Here is a 17,280-nt window from a genome sequence, read left to right as displayed (position 1 = left end):
CGATCAGATGCATTTAAGAGGGCGGATGCTTCACCCAGTAGAGAGCAATGAGTCACAGACATGCAAGGGAAGAAGCCCAGTGTTTGCATGGGCAGGGTCTGCAGAGCTGCCACAGTTGGAAATATTAGGGTAAAATGGCGAGTGTGGACACTGCCCTATTGTGGGATGAGGAAGGTAGTAGAAACTCCAGCATCTGACCTCGATGGAGGCTTGCTGCCTACAACTCAATCCAGATAAGATGGAGATGAGGCTTAGCGGCTCATGGGAACACCTGGAGAAATTGGCCAAGGTTCCTGACGTGGGTGTGTTTCCTAGAGTAGACGAGAGTTTAGAAAGCAGGGAACTACAGTATTCACGTGATTGCCGGGGGAATCTTTAATCCACCATAACAAGATCAACTTCTTGGCAAGCAGGAGAGATTGGAAAGTGTCTTATGTAAGCTCTGCACAAGCCTCTTAACCAGGAAGCGCCATCGGAACAGATCAACTGGGTGGTTTCTGGAGCTTGAACTTGAGATGCTGTCGACAGTTGGAGACCTTATCCAAAGGGGAAATGATACATGGATAGTCCCTGAACTGGTGTGCTGCATAAGAGACCCTCTGGCATTAGCGCACTTATTGTAATCAGGAGAAGGCAGCCAGCCCATTCTTTAGCCAGTCCCTGGAGTAATATAACATTGATGCAAAGGCTGTATGCAGTCTTCTATAATTTGGAGTTAATAGAAATGTTTGCAATTTGGCGGAGATCCATTACCAATGGTCCGACTTAAGCTCTATTCCCAAACCAGTACTCCCATCAAGTCCTAAGGGTGTCTTATGTACTGATGCTGTATTTCGGACTCTGGAAGGATTCATTTGGTCTCTGAGGTTGGCTTGAGTTCCTTCCTAGTGAACCCATGCTTTATGGTGCTTTTTCTCAGTATGCAATGCAGAGTTACCTTGGTGGAAAAGAAAGACAATGCCTCATCCCACATCCTGTCTCTTATTAAACAATATTGGATGTGTCTAGACAACCGTCCAACAGTGATGGGGGTAGAAATTTCTTCCTGACTCCAGCTCATGATTAGACTCTGCAATTGAAACACAAGGATTGATAGCTTGTGTAATTTGTATCCAGCTAATTTAATACAAAAGGTCATCTTCTGAAGCACTTTATCCTTTATGAGCGGAATCCCTTGCTCCATATCCTGCAGCTGTGAGCTCCCAAGGTAATTAAAATGGATGTGAATAATAATGACCTATTTTAAAGGTGCTCCTTTTAAACGGATGGAGTGGACTTGGTGGTTTTACAAAGCCACAGCTCCTTAACTTCTCATCTTTCCAACTGTTCACAGATCTATCCTGTCTCACAGGATAAGCCCTCTTGATTAACAATGGCAATGTTAAGGCTGACAGTCAATGCATTTTGAGATGTATTGCCATCAGCTAGAAGACCAGTTTCAGCTTAGGAAGAAGAGTCATGTCATATTGATGCAATAGCATCCAGAGTCTTGAGATAATCGTGAATGATGCTCTTCCCTCCTCTAGTTCTTCGCATCCCAGGGCCACTTTTAAACTTGGATAAATACAGATCTCGAATGCCTTGTTTTCATGCGTAGTGGGGAAAATGAAGCAGAGTCTGTTACGCAGTCAGTGTTGAGTGGGGAGCAGAACGGATAACCCTGGAGTTGTAGCCCTGTACTCTTATCACTAGACAAAGCTTCCCAACTGCTGACAGGGAGAGAGGACCGTCTTGTCAGCTGAGAGGAAGATCTGCACTTGCCATTATCTTGAGTGGCCCTGCACGATCTGGGCTTACCATCTTCCAGTTGGCAGAGCCAGGGCCATCCCCGAGTACAGAGCCCCCTGCTGACCCAGCCACCCCGTTGCCTGCCGCGGCTTGAATTCCAGCGAGTATTTTCTTTTACTTGGGGCTGCTTATCTCCAGTCTAAACTGCGCACACTTGTTTTTCTGTCTTGCAGAATTTGATGACAGCTCTAGGCCAGACTATGAAGACTGTGATCTATGTCCTTATTCTGCTGTTCCTGCTAATGTTTATCTTTGCCATTTTGGGCCACGGTTTGTATGGAGACCCTGACACTGGAGACAGAGGAAATTGGGGCAACCTCGCATCTGCACTTTTCACGCTCTTCAGTTTAGTCACGGTAATTTCTGCAGGGCTTCCTCTTCTCTGCCCCCCTGTAACATCGTAGCCATTGCTCCTGATTTTGAGAGGGGGCAGTTAGGAAGCCAGTTAATTAAACTGTGATTATTCCCAGCATTAGAGACCATGCAAGCTGCTCTCTGGTTTTATTTAATTTTAGAGAGTTGAGAAAATTCAGTTTGATGGGGTTTTTTTTTTTTTTCCTGGCATTGAAAATTCAGAGGGGAAAAATCTCCTGAGCAATGGGCTCCTTAGCAGAGGATTTAAGCCGGGAACTGCAGGCAACTGAGGAAACTGTTCAGTTAAAAAAAAGAGAAAGGGATTTACTGCAGTCTCTGAGTAATACTGTGGTTTGGAACTCACTGTTTGATCTGCTTAAATACATTTGCAGGTCGACGGCTGGACGGACTTGCAGAGCAGCTTGGAGGATCACGGTTTTACTGCCAGCCGAGCGTTCACCATAGTCTTCATCTTGCTGGGCTTCTTTGTGTTTTTCAATATGTTTATTGGTGTTGTCATTATCAATATCCAGGTAAGCTGGAGGTTTCTTACTTTCTTTAAAACAAACCTCTCGCTGCAGGCCCTTTAACCTGAAAACTCGCCTTTAGTTGCTTGCCCAAAGTGACTTTATAGATATTGGATCCTTACTGTATTTTTGGGTGCATAAGAAGAACCCTCAAAAAGGAAAAAAAAAAAAAGGGTCGAGTTGTTGAGGGGAGGGGTGTCCCAGACTGTTAACATCAATTTGATTGTGTTTCTGTGCAGTGATTTCCAGTATTTTGGTATGCACCTTCATTATAGATCTCCTTTTTCAGGAGGAAGAAAACATGTCTTATACCCTGGAAAATATGATCGTTTACTAGAGACTGAAGCCCTTTGGCTGCTGAATGTAAATGGTTTATGTTCCTCACAGCCCTGCTAAGTTTCCTCAAAGCTGAAGGGAGCAAACCTAGAAGGGGAAAAGTGAGGAAGTTGTCCTGTCCATGTATGCAATACCCTTCACTTCTGGCCCTGGTCTGTCACACGTGGGTAGACAGAGCCATCCAGAAGGTCTCTGCCTTCCCCCAGCTGTTACGACTCTCCTGTTCGGTACAATCAGCTGCCAGCCCCTGCCATTTCGAAGAGTAAAGCAGGTTTGCCTGAAGACTTACGTGTTACATTTTACAATGCGGCCCCTCAAGTGGGGTCTGCACTGCTATTTGGGATGTCCACAAGGGTCACCCTATTCTGAACCAGGCTTGGCCATCCATCCCATCCATGCTTTACCTTACGGCAGCTGAATGCCAGACACAGAGCAAAGTTTCATAGTTTCATAGTTCATAGTTGTTGTTCATCAAGCAGAGTCCTTCCAAGGAATCAGTCTGCCTACTACTTGCCTCTATGAGAAGTAGAGACCAGAAGTGGGGGACAGGAAGGCCAAATGTTATGTGCTGGCTGACTCCCGGGTTTATGACCTACAGCAAGCAGGTGAGTTGTGAACACTCGCTGCACATAGCGGGATGCTAGGAGGAAGGGCAGCCTTGGGCTGTGATACTGAAGAGAGCTTCTGGGGACAGGTAAGGGACTTTTAGTGTGGATGGTTGGCAGGTTTGGGTCATAGCTGTATGTAGCAGTGTAAACTGAATCTGGGCCAGCCCACGGCGGGGCTTTGAGATGCTTCGGGACTATCTGTTACAGAGTCACTGCTGGAGACAGGATACTAAGCTAGACATCATTGCGCCAGTGTGTTATTCCTACAGCCTCCCTGGTGGGACTGCTAATAAAGGCCCCATCTCTGGGGTGAAAATCTTACTGGGCTCTGTCTGTCCAACTCATCACAAGTAACAGCTTTGTTGCTACCAGTATGGGCTGGATTTAAATGGACATAGAGGACAAAGTGTCTTGGACTAAACTCTTGAGTTGTGCCATTGTGTTCCTCTGCCCTTAAACCATTTGGCCTTCATTTTATAGGACTCGACTCAAAATTACAAGTGGGAGCGTAAAGCAGAAACACAGGCTGCTCTTCAGGCCAAAAAACAAGCCATATTAAAGAGACAACAAGAAGAAGTGAGCAAGTTAATGCACCAGCAGGTAGATGCACAGAATGCCATTTCTAGAAGCTTGCCTGTTATCATGAGTATTTCGAACATATGTAAGGTGTAGTTTCCTTTGCAATCACTTGCATCATAGCATGCTATGTTTCTTTTAATTATACAGACTAATCTCAAGCTTTTTCCCCTGTTGAAGTAATCCAAGCTAAGGTTCCTTATCGTCATTGCTTATAGCAGAGGTCCCCAGGTTGCCTTGGAGACCTTCTAAAGTTGCCTGTGGCCATCGGAAATTAATACGTTAAAGTGGAAGTTGACAAGGAGTGTAACGGATGATGTTGCTGGCAGGGAGTTATTTACTCGGTATTGTTGTCTATTCTTGTTGGGGACCACTGCTTAATTAGAGCTATTCTTTCATTTTATATATAGGAATGATTCTAATTAATGATGTCTGCATGTGCATGTTTATGATGCATATTCCAGTTTGAATCTCCTATTTCAAACAACAGTTTAAAAGTGGACACATTCTGAATAATAGCAACACTTTCCCTAAAAGATTTCTATTTCTCTTTTTTGTTTTTTGTAAAAAGTCTGCATTCCTGTATTCTTAAATGTAACTCAGCATTGTATTATGGAGGCATCTCAGTGCAGCACATATATTCTGCAGTAACCATATATGTCTTTGAATTTGCTGTTAACTTCCATGGGAAGTATTTCAAAATCTATTAAAGTAGTCAGGGGCACCTTCCAAAAATGACTGACTTGAGATCTGCTTTCTTCCAGTTCCTTAAGCAGATTGCTGCCCTTTTCCAAATTGAATATTCAGTCTCTGAGCAATATCTAACGATGATGTGATAGACTTGAATTCTATTTCATGGATTTAGAGTTTTTTTAACCTGACAGATTTTCATAATGGACTCCTATGAAGCTCATTTGAAATGTAGTGCAGTCAATACCACTTAAATATAAATGTTTCATAGAATCATAGAAAATGAGAGTAGGAAGGGGTCTCAGGAGGTCACATCTAGTCCAACCCCCTGCTCAAAGCAGGACCAGCCCCAACTACATCATCCCAGCCAACGCTTTGTCTACCTGGGTCTTAAAAACCTCCAAGGATGGAGCTTCTACCACCTCTCTGGGTGACCTGTTCCAGTGCTTTACTACCCTTGTCATGGGACTTTTTTTCCCTAATACCTAACCTAAACCTCCTTTGCTGCAACTTGAAACTGTTGCTTCTTGTTCTGTCATCTGCCACCACTGAGAACACTCTACCTCCATCCTGCTTATAACCACTTTGCAGTTAAGGCTGCTATTAAACCCCTCCGCAGACTAAATAAGCCCATTTCCCTCAGCCTCTCCTAATAAGTCATGTGCCCCAGCCCCTGAACCATTTTTGTTGCCTTGTACTGGACTCTCCCCAAGTTGTCCACATCCTTTCTGTAGTGGGAGACCCAAAACTGGACATAGTACTCCAGATGTGGCCGCACCAGTGCTGAATAGAGGAGAACAATCACTTCCCTCAATCTGCTAGCAACCCTCTTACTAAAGCAGCCCAGTATGCTGTTAACTTTCTTCTCAACTGCTGGCTCATACTCAACGTATTGTCCACTGTAACCCTCAGGTCCTTTTCTGCAGAGCTGCTGCCCAGCCAGTCAGTCCCTAGCCTGTACTGGTGCATGGGATTCTTCTGTCCTAAGTGCAGGACTTTGCACTTGACCTTACTGAACCTCCTGAGTTTTCTTTTGGTCCAATCCTCCAATTTGTCAAGGTCTCTTTGAAGACCTTGATCAACACTCTCTGAAGGTTTGGAATAATGCTCCTCCTTTCTCTTTCATCCCTTCTGCTTACTCTTTTATCAACTGTGATTTAAAAGTAATTAGGTCTGTGTGGCTCAGTTTGAAGTGCTCTTGCCTTTGAGCCAGGAAGTTGTTGATTGAAGTACTGTTTTTGGTGCTGACTTACAATTTAGTGTCCACTGCCGTTACTAGTAGGGATGATATCTATGCAATTATGGGCGCTGTCTTTTAGGAAGAGCCCTGAATGGAGTCCCTTTTGTGTCTGAATCTGGTGGTCGTTCAAATCCTAATTAAATATCCTATGATGTTTCTGAATGAAGTGCCACTTTACCATTCTGGCCAGCATTCTCTTTTACGGTTTATAAAGCAAAAGTTTCCAGGTCCTCCTCTAGTTTTGCCCTCTGTTAGTGCTCCCAGAACCATGCATTCCTCCAAACCACGCAAAATAACTTACAGTTGCCACAGCAATTGGCTGTGTGGGTGTGCAAAGATGGGTCTGCAAAACTGGAGACCAGGGAGGGAGGCTGTATGCGAGTTATTGCTGAGGCCTAATGAATGTTCCAGCTGTCTCCATAGTCCCTGCACAACCATCATCTTTTACAAAGCTCTTTGAGATAGCTGAAGAATGAAAGTTACTACTTAAAACCTATTCCACGCTAACAATGTTTTCTCCTGGGATCTCTCTTCACGCTAGAAAACCAGCGAGTATAAAGCTTTCAGTGAATTGGTGGACAACTTTAAAAAGACGTTACAGCATTCTGATACTGTGGTCATAGAAGATTTTTGTGCCAGTATCGCATTTATTGATCTGTATTTGACATCCCTGGATCTTCAGGATGATACAATATATAGGTGAGTAGCCCAAGTGTGATAAACAGACATAGAGACTGCAATGGTAGAAATCTTCAAACTGTACCTTAGTGTGGTGGTTTTGTTTCTTTGATATAAAGGATGGACAGCCCTTGGGGGAACCTGCAACCTGTCAGCTCTACCCTGCAGGTCTCAAAATATGGGCTGCAAGAATACAATTAAAGGCACTTGATCTGATGCAAGTTGGTTTATAGGCTAAAGCACAGAGAAGCTGTGATAGGTCAGCATTAATGTCCATTGATTTTGGAAGTTCCTGGTATGGAACTAACGCTAAGTGTCACATTTAATGAAAACAGTGACTCTTTCCTTACATTTGAAGGTTTCTTGTTCTCTGGGTTGAAAGGTCCCTAGATGAGAGTGCTTCTCCATCCCATGCAAACAGGCTCATTTTTTGAGTGGTAGATTATTACAAGAGAGAGCCGACTGAGGCCAGCACAGCGCTTGCTGTGCTGGGGATTTGAGCTAGGGTCCAGACATGTAGCAACACAGCAGCAGCCGTATATTCAGGTGTTGTGGCCTTTGGTTAAGAGTGCAAGAAGTGGAATTCAGCACGCTTACACTCCAAAACTATATGGGTTAAAGGGAGAATCTCTCTGAGCTGTGAGTAGCACAGAGGCTTGCATGCTCTTTCTAAGCCAGCCATCACACTGTGAAATGATCTGACAAGGACTGACATCCCACTCAGGAGAGAGCAGTAGAGCCAAATACATGCACATGTTCTCCCCAAAGGGATGACCATAAGGAGGAGTGTACTGCATGGAACTGCAGCCTCCCGTGGTAGAAGCCTCTAGTTGTATTGAGGTCCAACACTACTCCTCCAGGCCTGGGAGAGCTATTGTAATATGGATTCTCCAAGGGATGGAGAGAGTGGAATATGGGAATATTCAGGACCTGGCATCTATTGGAGAGGAGAAAGATAAACCATAGTTGAAGTAATGCTAAAATCTAGAGAAATCCACCAGAAAAGTGGACTGCGGTGGCGCCTGGTTTGTCATCTCTTAATGCCACAGGATCTTGATCTATTTAGCAATCAACTAACTTATCATTTTTATATCATAGTACATGTACAGAACCCAAATAGCAGATTGTTGAAACTTTTGAAGAATGGGCCAAACCTTCCTTGTATTGTGTAAATCATCCTAGTCTTTTGACAGCACACTGGGACAGCCTGACCACTCCAGGAGCCTGGGCATTGGTGTTGGGCTCCGGTGTTTCTTCTCCTTTCCCACTGAACTCTGAGGTTCCCTGCACATTTGGAAGTCTTCTCACTGAAACACAAATCTGATTGCCATTTGCTCAATGTTAGATCTTGTTCAAAATATACATTTCAGACCGAGTTTGGTGAAAGGATATTTTCATCCAGGATAGACAAGTGATTCTCAACTGGGGTGTCATGGGGTCCTCTCAAGAGTGCCAGGGGGTGCCACACAATATTAACACTGTAAGGTATGCAAACACCTACATATATTTAAGAAGATAAACCCAGACATCTCGAATAGGAATCCATGGTGTCACAGACATTGTACTCTGGTGCTGCCTTTCTGAATTCTTTGCAGCAGAAGCATTGCTCTGTGATTTTTCTGTAGTCAAAAAATGACTGAAAGCTAAGGGATGGCACTTTCTGAGGGATGCCTTGATTCTAAAAAGATTGAGAACCACTGGGATAGATCAACTAGCCTGTGAAATTCAACAGAAAATGCTAACTTACAGTTGGGTTGAGCCGTCTCATAGCAATACAGGATTTTACTCCAGCTATGTATTAGTTTATAGAAAGGGAATCTGATGGGAAGCTTGGGCTTCCAGGCTCCCAGCTTTGCAGTCGCCAAAGCTCACAGCTTCCTGGGTCTCTGGCTCTGGGATGCTAAGCAGCTGGATTGCTTTGGACCCAGGACAGCCAGGCTATCTGGCAAACTGTCCCAGAACCAGGCTCCCCATATCGCTGGATGAAGAATAGTTATTCCATTGCACGAATATGGGAAATTTCCAAAGTGTTGTTGCCAAACTGGAATGAAATCAAATCTTCCTGAAATGGACTTTCCATTCTCTACCTGGCTGTAGCACTTATCCTCACACCAGCCCTGTGAGGTAAGGAAATGCTATTATCCCCATTTCACAGATAGGGGAGGGAGTGACTTGGTTTAGCTGAGTGGCTAAATGACTTGTGAGGCCACATCAGGTGTTTGAAGTAGGGAAGGGCATTGCACCCAGCTCTCCCCAGTCCAAGACCAGGGCCCAATTGCTGGGACATCCCTCATCCCCAGTAACATATAACAACTTCTGCTTAAATGGATATTTCCCAGTTGTTCTCTAAATCCTGGCTCCATTTGGAGTCTATAGGCCTTCTTGGATTTATACTCTTGAGAAAAAAATTATGAGTGGTTCTATTTCTTTCAGCCCCAAATCAGGCAAAACTGCCAAGCTTCAGGTGAATGCCACTTTGAGGTGTTTGGGGGTTTTTTGGGGGACAAATCTGGAACTCAGCAGCATGAGAAATGGCCACGGTAGCCTGGAGCAGTGGCTCAACCCAAGCAGCATCCCTGATGGTGGCCATTTACAACCCTGTCCAAGGGGAACGTGACCCTTCCTGATGTCAAAGCAAACCCCGCTCCCACAAATCCCAAGGGAACTGAGCCTGCTGAGTTTTGCATAAGTCTGCTTAACCGTAATGCAGAGCTGGTATCTGATCCAGGCTTGGTCTTTGCTCTGTTTAAAGGACTCTGGATCAGGAATCCTGCAATGTTTTCACCCGGTCTGTGAGAGTGACGCCCAAAAGGGTTCATGCTCTTTCTAAGCACCCAACAACTCAGATTCGACGTACCACCGGAGGAGCCCTGCAGAAGCGGGGGGATCCGGTGACCATTGTCCTACTAGTATTGTTTTGAAAACTGGTTTGTGGGCAGTTCCCCAAAGGACCTGGTCTGGTTTCATTAGACCTGTCCTATTATTCGTCTTCCCGGGCACCGGTACGTCACGTGCTAAGAACGTTGCTGGGTGAATGGATCTGTTCCAGCACTGTGGTTTGTACGTGGAACAGCGTGTTGAGCCGGTCCATTGAGCCTTGTCATTTTTGTTTTTTAGGGAAAAATACTACAAATGACTTAAAGCAAAATCTGCACAGAAGGGGGACCCAGTCTCATACAAAATAGCTGACGTTCATCACTCTTTGTCTTGTTAAATGAGCAGTGAGATTGCTTGGGGAGGCTGGAGTTCTGCATACACGTCTTTCATCATTTTGGGCATACCGGTGTGGTAGCGGGGTATTTACGCTATGCTGTCTCCTTCCCGTTGTAGGCTGCAAGGACTCTATTACGAACTCGCTAACACGTTGAACACGATGTTGGTAGACATGAAAGAAACATCTGAGGCCCCTCCTGAGAACCAGAAGGAAAGCTGACTGGGGTAATGCAGCAAATGTGACTTGTCACTATTGGGAAAAAAAAAAGCATTGATTAAAATAACTCAGAACAAATTCACTTTCAGTCTGATAACTTCATCGTTTCTAGCAGCAGGCAAGCTAATGGATTGGGGAAACTGGGTTTTTCTGTTTTCTGTTTCTTTTGAGGTCTTCCACCTTTGTGATGCTGGCAATGGTGGGGACTTCGGCATCCATCTGGCATTTCAGCCACTGGGTCGCACAGACAGACGATTAAGCAAATCACATGGAAGCATTTAATCAACATCAGCTAATTTCTAATCATTGTAGGGCTGCTCAGTCAGTCTGAGTGAGCTAGGAACGGGCTTAAGAGTTTCTAATTTGTACTGTTTGTGCCCCAACTGCTGCACACAGTTCCACTTCAAAGGACTGTGATCCTGGAGCTAGTTATACTGCCCTCTCTCGTACTGCCCACAGCCCAGGGCCTTGAGTCCATAGTTCGGTTTATACACTTAGCAATTTTTTGGGCACTGCACACGTGATTAGCTGAACAGCTTCAGGGACACCAAATATCTTTGTGCAAAAATTCAGAGCATTAATCAGTGACATAAGCCATTGGTTTCAGAGGGGCCACAATCTCGTTGCACGGGATATTGGCTAATGTCGATTTTATTCCACTTACGTTGTATTCCCCAGCAGAGATCTGAATGGAGGTGAATACCTTTGACTAGGAAATTTAATATGGCTGATCTGCTAAATGCACCTTTGTGGGGCATTGTACCTTCCTATGTCTCTGCTCCTTGTTCTCTTATTTCAGGGAATAGGCAGGATATGATCTCTAGAGTGTAGAAGAGGCATCAGATATGATGCCAACATTGTATTTGCTCTTGGCCAAACTGCTTGAGAAGCAGCAAAAAAAACACACCCAGCACTGGTGACTGGAAAATTCTTCAGCTGTTGAAGTATTTGGAGACAGTTTTGTGGATTGACTCTCCCCAAAAAGATCTAATGTTTGGTGCTGAGTTTTCTGAATCATGTATAATTTTTATATTATAGCTGTGAAGCACTTTATGATTATATGTAGTCAATAGGTGTATAACATTACTTGAAGAACCACTTGAAAAATGTCCTTAGTAATACCGAGCGGCTATTCTGGATTGCTCCATGGCTTTCAGTAGTAAAATAAATTAGAACCAGACGCGTACAGTATCTAATTCTAGGCTTTAGGGCTGTGTGAAAAACTGTTCCCATAAAGAAAAATTACTGACACTTTCTCACAGAGATGGAAGAATGATTGTTTTTTTTAATAACGATCTCTCCCTGGCTGGACGGTTCACCTTTGCTTCTTCAGTGCAGTATAACCAGACCGATCCTTCTCACTGCTCTTCACAAAAATCCCTGGTGTCCCAGTCTAGATGCTGGCCTGCTTGACCCGAGCTAGCACAGTAATCGCTGTATTCCTGCAGACTGCATATGTGAGTTGTACTGTATCTATTGGCCTTGTGGTGTCAGGCATCCTTGTAACACTGAAAATGCTCTTGCAATTGCCTCAGAATATTATTTAGACAAGATTTGATAAAGTGGCAGAGATGCTGTAGCTCAGATCCAGCCTCACTGCTCTGTTTTTTATTCTGGATTAGATCTTCAAAATCAGTCAACTTTAAAGGCCCGGGTATGGCCCAGTACTGCTAACAGAAGCTCCTCATAAAAGAACTAGAAAAAAACCAATGACACAAGTTACTACTAAATTTGTATTTCATGTTTTCATTTGTAATAATTTCTTATTTTATGAGGGATGCCTCCTAAAACTTGTACAACATGCTGGAAACATATGTGGCTCTAGCGCGCATTAGGTGACCATTTTGATAGGAAGACTAGATCAAAACCTGCTTTTCTCTGGCAGTTATATATAGGGGCTACATTTCAGTAAGGTAGCCGAGCAAATGGAGGAAGACTATTATCAAACGTACTTTCAGCATGCTCCTGCTGTTCACACTTCCATAAATATGGTCATTTTCTCAGCTAGCCTGCAGATGGATATCTTGGTGTCTGGAACATAATTATTTAAGTTCCTTGTAATTAAAAGCTGAATTTCCATTGTTGTGCTGCTCACCCTGGATATACCATTAAGTGCGATGAAAAATGTCAATGGTTGAGATTTTATTCAAAGTGCTCATCTCCTCTTTGTTTTCAGTTTGAATGTAGAGTCAGACTTTGTATGGTCCCTAGGAGGTTTTTTTAAGACTATTAATAATCACCTGGAGCTAAAGGAGGTTTGTCCGTCTTGAATTAATCTGCATCCCTAGATAAAAGATACAAGGTGCACATGCCAGTGAAACAGGGGCATCTGGGTACAGAAAGACCTGATCCAGCCACCTTGATATTAGGGGAAGACTCTCAGAGATTTTAACGGGCTTTGGATTGGTCCTGGTTGTGATGCATCACATTGCCTGTAACCCTGGTTTTCTTTACTGCCACGGTGACCACACAGACTGTGATATGTGAAAACCCACCATGCTTATCGGACAGTCTTGCAGCCTGCTTGTCTGTAGATCCACAGAGCCTGGCACGCGTTGGTGGGCTGGGTGCAAGAGAGATCTCTGCTGTCACGTGCAGGTAAAATGATAGCGACTCACTCCAAGGGCAGCATCGACCTGCAGGTGAGTGTCTTGCTGGGGAGTTTCTGTGTTCAGGCGGTCTCATCTGAACGGTGGTAAACTTTGCACCATGGGGAGATGCCAGATGTCCGAAGGCACATGTATTGCTCATATCACAAAGAAGGCAGCATTGAAAGGTTTCCGTCTAATCACCTTAAGGTCTGAATACCAGTAATGTCTGACTTTGAAATGCAGGCAATCACGTACTACAGGAAGGAAGAATGGTCCAGTGATTCGGCACCAGTTTGGGCTTAGGGGAACTTCGCTCTGCCATATGCTTCCTGGATGACCTTAGGGGGACTCTCTAAGCCTCACTTCCGCCTCTGTGATGGGAGAGGATGCTTCACAGGGGTGTTGTGCATTAAAGCCTGTGAGGTGTTCAGACATTGTAAAGTACTAGGGGGTCATAGAAGTACCCAAGTGCCCAAGATGCACACCATAAAGCATGTAAAACCTATAAAACGTGCTGCCAGCTCCAGCTGTGATTTGGTACCTCATGAAAGCAGACACCATAGATGGGAGCTATTTGTTGGCAAATACTTTGCATTTATCACTGATCAGCCGTGCTCCACTGTCGGTGCAGCAAGACAAGTATTGGCCTTGGCAGCCAGCTGGCCATCTGTTGAAGGGAGGCTGGCCTGCTGCTCCGTCAGCCATGCTCGTACAAGCCTGAGCCTCTCTCTTCTTGTGTTGGAGTATGCTGCGTGGGTATGCGTCCGCACACCACAGGGAGGGGAAACACAGATAAGCTCTTGGGATAAAGCGTTTTATGTCAGCAGGCCTGTGACCAAACCCTCGGGTGTTGGGGTGCCCCCAGAGATGCACCGTAGCTTTTTGTGAGCTTATCAGTCCCCCACTCTGCTGAATGGGTATGCCCGGTTATTAATGTGCCCAGAAATCATGATTTACCACAGGCACTTCAGTAAAGTCACAGAAAAACAGGAGGGTTCATTACGAGGGAGAACAAATGGTATGAAAAAGAAAAAGGGATCATGCGCTTTGAAAACAAAGTTGACCAAATCCGTACCCTAGTTCAGCCTCCCGCCCATCCCTCGTACAAATTCCCACAGCAATCTCCTGCGATCAAGCTCCCCGGGCACAGCCAGCTCCCTCCACTGGGGACGTTGCCTCATAGGGAGCCTCCTCTCTCGCCAGCCCCTGATGGCTGCTGTCTCCAGACCTTCACACCGCTTCCCCGCACCGACCGACAGGGAAGCCAGAGGCACTTCTGGAGTGTTTCTGCCCGTGCATCTGTGCCAAGGCCTCAGTCCGGTCTCGAGGGAGGGAGGTGTTTTTGCACTCTGCAAGGGTGTGCCAGGTAAGGATGAGACCCGCTGGTCTAGACTTCACCCTGGCTGTATGTCTTTGGTGGACCTGGCCGTGGGCTCCTTTTGGCATCTCCCTGTCTGACTAACACTTCAGACAACTTCATTCCACGTACAGTTTTGCACGGGCACAGATAGGGTCAGGATCTGGGCTCTAAGGTCCCTGCTTTTCAGCCTCTGGATGTCTTCGAGCCATCTAGGTCAGCTAAAAGGAGACCAGTCCAAGCTTTCATCCAGACTTTGATCCACACCTCCAGAGAGGTCCCAGTAACAAATTTCCTCCTCCGGCATTTTTCATTCTTGTTCCTTCTACTTATGTCTGGGACTGTGAAGGACCCTGGGAAAAGTTATTACCAGAGTAGGCCAAATCTAGGCACTCACTCTGGCTCCTTTGGGTGGCTTTGGGGATGAAAAGTGGTTAGGGAACCTTTAGGGGGAACCATGGGATGGCATCGAGACTGAGGAGCGGCTCTCTTGTCCGTTCAAGTGCCGGCAGTGAGTGCAGGGGGTACGTCATGGGAGGAAGGGCATCTGGTGGTATGTCTAGACCCTGCTAACATCCGGCTGCTGGCATGGCTCTCGGAGACAACCAGCAGATGCTGCAAAGCAAAACCACTGTCGTCTCTCTGACTCCCGGAGCTGTGCCATGAGCTTCCTCTAGCCCCAGCCAGGGCTGCTGCTTCTGAATAATTCTCCTTTAGGCAGCAGGAGGAAAAGGCCAAACTTTGAATACACTGCTCTAGGAAGGTCAGACTGGAGAGGGAAGAGACCGGCTCTGAAGAGTAGCTGGATTGTGCCCAGTTTCTCCATTTTGTGCTGTTTGGAATCATTTTTTTTACTGTGCAGCTGCTCAGAGGCCCCAGCTGTGACCATACGATCAGTCCCATGATGAGCGAGGAGAACGCGGTGCCTTGTCAGCCTCACCACCAGGCGCGCAGCTCCTTCCACACGTCATCGGGTCACTCCACAACACGCGGGTATTAAAAAGTCATCTCCAATGCACACCCCGCTGAACCACTTGATAGGCATGGAGCAGAGCAGCAACCCATGCTGCAGGGCTGCTGGGCCAGATACTGCAAACCTAGTCACGTGAGGAAGGGTGGCAGGACTGGGCCCAAGGACATAAGAGGAAAAGGCAAGGACTGTATGGGGGGGATGGCAAAATTGCATCCCCGCTACTCTCTCATTGTATTATTATTCTGGAAGGTGTTAACAGCTGCCTTGAAGTATGTCTTTGATCTGCAGACCGACTGCAGCTGTGGGTAAAGGCAGTGAGTGTGTTCAGCACTCTTCATTCAGGCCTGGTGCAAAATGCAATCAAATGACCTTCTGCATAGTGATAGCTGGAAAAATAGAAGCCATCACCCAATGCACGTGCCTCATGAGAAGGCCTGAGCAGAAGCTAAGCCAAGGGGGCTTTGTGCCCACCCCTGGCTTTGTGCAGGCCACATTTTGCCCACCCCTGACTTAAGAGTATGGGATCAGATCTGCAAAGGATGGCTTTGGCCTTGTGAAACCCTTCCCTGACTAGCAAAGTGTTGCCTAGGTTTCAGCAATTCTTGTTTTTCTTTATTAGAACGGGACCCCAAACAAAGTCCTGACCCTGGTGTTCAGATCTGGGATCCAAAACATGGGGCCATTTCTCACCCTAGCACCCAGCAAGACTTTTTCAGCCAGTTTTGACCTGATGAAACTCGGTCAGTGACAGAAAAATAGGATGTGCTCAGCAGAGCGGTCTTCAGATGTGTATCAAATGTCAGTGTATGAAACCCCATTTGGATTGGGGTAAATCCAAACTAGCTTGAGACAAGTCAGTGGGGGCATGCCGTTGTAAAGCCAGGCAGAAGAAGAGGACATCAAGACCCCTTTTCTGTCAGCTTACGCTTATGAATTTTACTCGGCAGCGAAACCCTACCTAGCATTCATATTGCACTTTGCAACTTCAAAGCCCAGGATGGACACGGGTGGTTCCAGGTTTGTTCTATGAAATAAGTGAGCTAGATCCATTGTAAAGACACAGGCATGGACGTGGGCCTTGCTTGAGGTTACACCGCAGGTCAGGGGCAGAGCAAGTGTAAGGACAGGAGTCCTTGTTTTGATTTGCTCCACTGTGCTGCCTGGCTAAATATAAAGCCCTTCTGATAAATGTGAAAATCAGCTGTGCATCTATAAACCCAGTTACATTAAACCCAATTTAAGTGAAAGCTGTTTATGTCTCAGACTCAAACTGAAGGTCAAAGCAGAACTTCACTAACCTAATACCGTGCGCGTTCCAAGCCTCTGAAGCCACAGTTGTGACCATCTAGAGAGTGAAGTAGAAAGTGCTCACTTCAGATATGGCCCTTCTCCAGACAGTCATTGCAGACTCTCGCTCTCTTTGTAGCTCAGCCGTTTAGAAAAACATTGCAGAATTTAAACAGTACGAGGAAAAATCATTTTAATTCACTGCTGTTTACATAGCAATGGGAGCATGTAAGGTTTTGCATGACTATTATGAAGACTTTGAGCTTGCATGTTACAATTATGGCCTCGTCCTGAGAACATAAAACTAATTCTGGAGCACCCAGGGCTGGTGAACCAAATGTCGGCCTCAACTCTCTATTTTTAGGGAGCGATGACCTAATGGGGAGGGTCGAGTCCATTGCTCTCTGTGTTATACACTGCGGGCATATATCAGCATCACTCATCAGCATGTTGCTTGCCCATTGCTGCTGAAGCTTTCACAACTGCCTGGAGGTTTCAGATGCCTCTGGTTCAGGGTGCCCAACCCGCGAGGTTGCAGTGGGGCCTGAGTTGCAGTAAGTGCTGAGCACCTACTCTGTGGCAATCGGTTCCTTGTGAGGTGTGTCTGGACGAGCGCCCAATATCACCCGCCCGTGTTGCAGATCTTGGCCAACATGTTTAGAGGGCCTGCTGATCCTGTAGTTTATGCTCATGTAAATCAGACCTTGCCCCACTGAAGTGAAGGTGATAGCAGCACATGTTAGAAGAGGATCAGGCTTTGGGTAATAAGCACATAGCCTATGCAAATGTCTGGCTTACTTTTTAACTAGGGGAGGAAATGAGGACGAGCACTTCCAAGCAGCACG

At 45.7% G+C, this 17,280-nt stretch overlaps 1 protein-coding gene across 5 annotated transcripts in view; it reads left to right on the top strand.

Annotated features, from left to right (window-relative positions):
• Positions 1-17,280, top strand: part of CATSPER3 (cation channel sperm associated 3) — a 59,631-nt gene that overhangs the window by 32,833 nt on the left and 9,518 nt on the right. For 3 of the 5 annotated variants that reach the window (XR_003092487.1, XR_003092488.1, XR_003092489.1), the window contains 5 exons: positions 1,962-2,144; positions 2,535-2,675; positions 4,094-4,213; positions 6,661-6,818; positions 10,128-10,235. Coding sequence is in view for 1 of the 5 variants with exons in the window: in XM_025196035.1 (XP_025051820.1) it covers positions 1,962-2,144; positions 2,535-2,675; positions 4,094-4,213; positions 6,661-6,818; positions 10,128-10,230 (705 nt within the window). In the remaining 4 variants the exon portion in view is untranslated. Of the gene's footprint in view, positions 1-1,961; positions 2,145-2,534; positions 2,676-4,093; positions 4,214-6,660; positions 6,819-10,127; positions 10,297-17,280 lie in introns of those variants that run through there. The other 2 variants (XM_025196035.1, XR_003092490.1) reach the window with 2 other exon arrangements.

The sequence above is a fragment of the Alligator sinensis genome, unplaced genomic scaffold (assembly GCF_000455745.1).
Source record: "Alligator sinensis unplaced genomic scaffold, ASM45574v1 scaffold111_1, whole genome shotgun sequence".
NCBI lineage: Eukaryota > Metazoa > Chordata > Crocodylia > Alligatoridae > Alligator > Alligator sinensis.
Note: the sequence above shows the minus strand (reverse complement) of the source record. Positions and strands in the feature narration are given on the sequence as shown.